We start from the raw sequence: 3,661 nt of genomic DNA, 5'->3' as shown, positions 1-3,661 counted from the left end.
GGGTTGTTTTGTGTCCACCAAATATGTAAGTTGAAAGCCTAACCACCAATACCTGTGCATGTGACTGTGTTTGGAAATAGTCCCTGCAGATATAGTTAAGATGAAGTCATACTAAATTAAGGTGGATTGGGAAATAACTCCCCCTGTTGTGAAGGCCTTAAGGAAGTATGCCTCCTTATATTTCTAAAAATTACTTCATATAAATCTTATTCCTTAGGAATTTAGATTTGAGATTACTATAATCATTGTTTTAAAAATACTTCCTGTGTAACTATCTCTTTTTCAAAAGTAAATGTCCCTCCCTCCTGAGTGAAAGAGAAAAATAGACTCAGTACCAGTGTGTATAATCAAAGCAAGGTAAGACAAACAAGAGCTTCTCACTGAGTTTGACCATCAATAATGGACATCAGTAATCAACAAGGGCTCTTCACAACAGCAGACATTCCTTAAGAGATCTTCCTGTAATTCACTAGCTGTCTGCATACTCTCCTCATTGCCACCTGCATTTCTTGGTTCCTGAATGTATAGATGACCGGATTTAGGAAAGGAGTGAGAATAGCATCAAAGATGGCCAGAAACTTATCCAGGTGTATGGAGGGAGATGGCCATGTATAAAAAAAAATCAAAGGACCAAAGAACAAGAATACCACAGTGATGTGAGCTGACAGTGTGGAGAGAGCCCTGGATGAACCAGCCGAAGAGTGTTTCTGAACAGTGAGAATGATGATGATATAGGAAATGATCAGTATGAGGAAGGAGCCAACAGAGATGAATCCACTATTGGCTGTGACCATAAACTCTAGTCGGCCGGTGTCCGTGCAGGCAAGTTTGATGAACCGAGGAAGGTCACAGTAAAAGCTGTCCAACACATTAGGACCACAGAAGGGTAAGTTTACCACAAACGCCAGTTGAACCATGGAGTGGATGAGGCCAGTCATCCAGGCAGCCACTAAAAAGAAGAGGCACATTCTTGGGCTCATGATGGTCAGATAGTGGAGAGGCTTACATATGGCAACATATCTGTCAAAGGCCATGGCGATGAGCAGCACCATCTCCACACCACCAATGACGTGGATAAAGAAGATCTGGGCGATGCAGCCACCAAAGGAGATGACTTTACGTTTTCTGAAAAGATCATAAATCATCTTGGGAGAAGTGACAGAAGAAACTCCCAGGTCAATGAAGGAGAGGTTGGCCAGCAGAAAGTACATGGGGGAGTGTAAGTGAGGGTCAGAGGTCACAGTGAGCATAATGAGGGAGTTTCCCATCACGCTTGCCACATAAAACGTGGAGGAGAACACCAAGAGGAGAAGTTGGATCTCCCAGGAATCGGTGAGTCCCAGGAACACAAACTCTGACACCACAGAGCGATTCACTCCATCCATTGGCGTTGTTGGCACAGCTACCTGAAGAAGGACAATAGGAGAAAATGTAAATGATGATAATTATGTTAATATATTAGGAGAGATGGCCACAATTATGAAAGCCTGTTTCTACTTTAGCATTAGAACTGACCTAATATGCTCATGGCCTCTCGAATGTGATTACCCAGAAAAATCAGTGGCTGTCGTGTGGAGCTGCTCTCTACCACCAAGTTGTCTCTGCATTTGATACCCTCTGCTTCCTCCCAGGGTTGGTGCTGCAATTACTCATGAGCTATAAGATAGTCAACATGAGCCAAAGCTTTTGATTTTGGGTCCCAAACTAATACAATCTGGCCCCAGTCACACAGAACTAATCACTATTGCAATCCCTTCCAAGTCTGTAAAACTTCATGTGACACACAGACCCTCCTTCTCTTCCATCCCAGTCCCCACCTCTGGGAACATACTCATCTTTAATATTACTGAAATGTTAACCACATCCACAGAATCTTGCTTTATTAGTAGTAGCACTTAGTTTACTGTCACTTGTTTATAGTAAACTGAGAACAATCCTAATTCACCCATTCAACTATGAGCTTCTTGAAAGAAGGAGTTATGACTTATTCATAGTTGGACTTCCTGAAGCAGTGGAAAATGTCTGCAGAGTGGGGCTGGTCTATGAACTGTATGTTATCAATTAATATCATATACCAAAATTTCTGAGTATTTAGAAATTTCTCTAGATATTTGATATTAGAGTGATACCCAGTTTTCTAATTGTGTATTTTATAAAAGTGTTAGTCCATTAAAGAAAAAAATTGAGGGGCGCCTGGCTGGTACATTCAGAGGAGCATGTGATTCTTGATCTCATGACCCTGAGATTATTGGGTGTAGAGATTACTTAAATAAATATTTTTTATAGAAAAAAAGATAAAAGCTTAAACTTCAGCACAAGTAATTCAAGCAACACTGCCTTAGTATACTTTATACTTGATGTGAAAAGCTTAAAACTATGAAATGAATCATAATGTGGAAATAATTTTATGAAATCTCTAAAAAACTAATCACATTATAGTATAATTATTTTATTTAGAGATACAGCATGGCTTAGTAGAAAGAATGTGGGTTTTGGATTTTTATTTCGAATATTTATACAAATGTTCAACAACTGGGGGCACCTGGGTGCTCAGTTTAGGAGTTCAACTCTTGATTTCAACTCAAGTCATTATCCCAGGGTAATGGGATCGATCCCTGCAATGGGCTCCATGCTCTCTCTCTCTATCCCTCTCTCAAGCCCTCTGCCCCTCTCCCCTGCTCACACTCTCTCAAAAAACAAAAACAAAAACAAAAACAAACAAAAAAAAAACATGCTCACGACTAATAGGTTGATCTTGGGCAAGTTGCTTAAAGTCTTTGAGCTTCAGTATTCATTTATGAAACAGCAATTAGTAAAATAATTAATGTATCTTAATCATATGGCTATGTTAAGTAATCAGCAATGCTAAGTTTACTTCTCTTTATTTCACTTGCCCATAACAGCACTCAACGAACGCCTGAGACATGATGAATGAATGAATGAATGAGAAAATAAAATACTGTTGACCAATAGGGAGCATCAAACTTCCATATCATAAAATATATTATATTTCAATAATTAATTATTAATATAGTAATCACATTCTCTTAGTGGCAAAAAATAAACTATCTTATACAAATGCAGTTGATTTGCTCTCAAGGAACACTGTTTCTTAATAGTACTTACCATGAAGGTAAATTATTATTTGTTTAATTTATCCTTCCAAACTGGTCTGCAAGCCCCATGAAGTTATGGATCACATCTGTCTTATTCAACCCAATGTATGAAAAATTCAGAATCACTCCAGATACATAACAAAGGCAAATAAATATTTGCTGAAAGGGTGAATAAAATGTACTTGTTTGGGTTAGAGACTGATCATAAGAGTAAAGAAAGAAATTCAGGAAAGTGAAAATTTTGTCTGACAAAAAAAACAAAGTAGGAATATAACTAAAAGGAAACATTCAGTGAAGTCAAAGAGACTGAAACCAGTGAAGTCAACTTTGGGACATACTGATAAAGTGAATATTTCCAATTTAGGAAAGTCTCTAGTCATTATAGATCAGAAAATAAATACCCCAATATGTTAAATTACTTGACCAAAACCATAAATTTACTTAGTGTTAGAGCCTGTATTAGAACCTAGGTCTACTGACTCCAAGATCACCCCTTTTTCCAATTTCCTGCTTTCTTTCATTTATCTGTGACTTACTGAGGATAC

At 38.0% G+C, this 3,661-nt stretch overlaps 1 protein-coding gene across 1 annotated transcript; it reads right to left on the bottom strand.

The window, feature by feature from the left end:
• Positions 1–446: 446 nt before the first annotated feature.
• Positions 447–1,385, bottom strand: LOC109258483 (olfactory receptor 4F3/4F16/4F29-like). The gene has a single exon (XM_019435300.2). It carries the CDS (start codon positions 1,383–1,385, stop codon positions 447–449), a length of 939 nt encoding a protein of 312 aa, XP_019290845.1.
• Positions 1,386–3,661: the final 2,276 nt, after the last annotated feature.

Source organism: Panthera pardus, unplaced genomic scaffold (genome assembly GCF_024362965.1).
Source record: "Panthera pardus isolate Hobbes unplaced genomic scaffold, ASM2436296v1 HiC_scaffold_24, whole genome shotgun sequence".
NCBI lineage: Eukaryota > Metazoa > Chordata > Mammalia > Carnivora > Felidae > Panthera > Panthera pardus.
The sequence above is the reverse complement of the archived record's forward strand: the minus strand, read 5'-3'. Positions and strand labels throughout refer to the sequence as shown.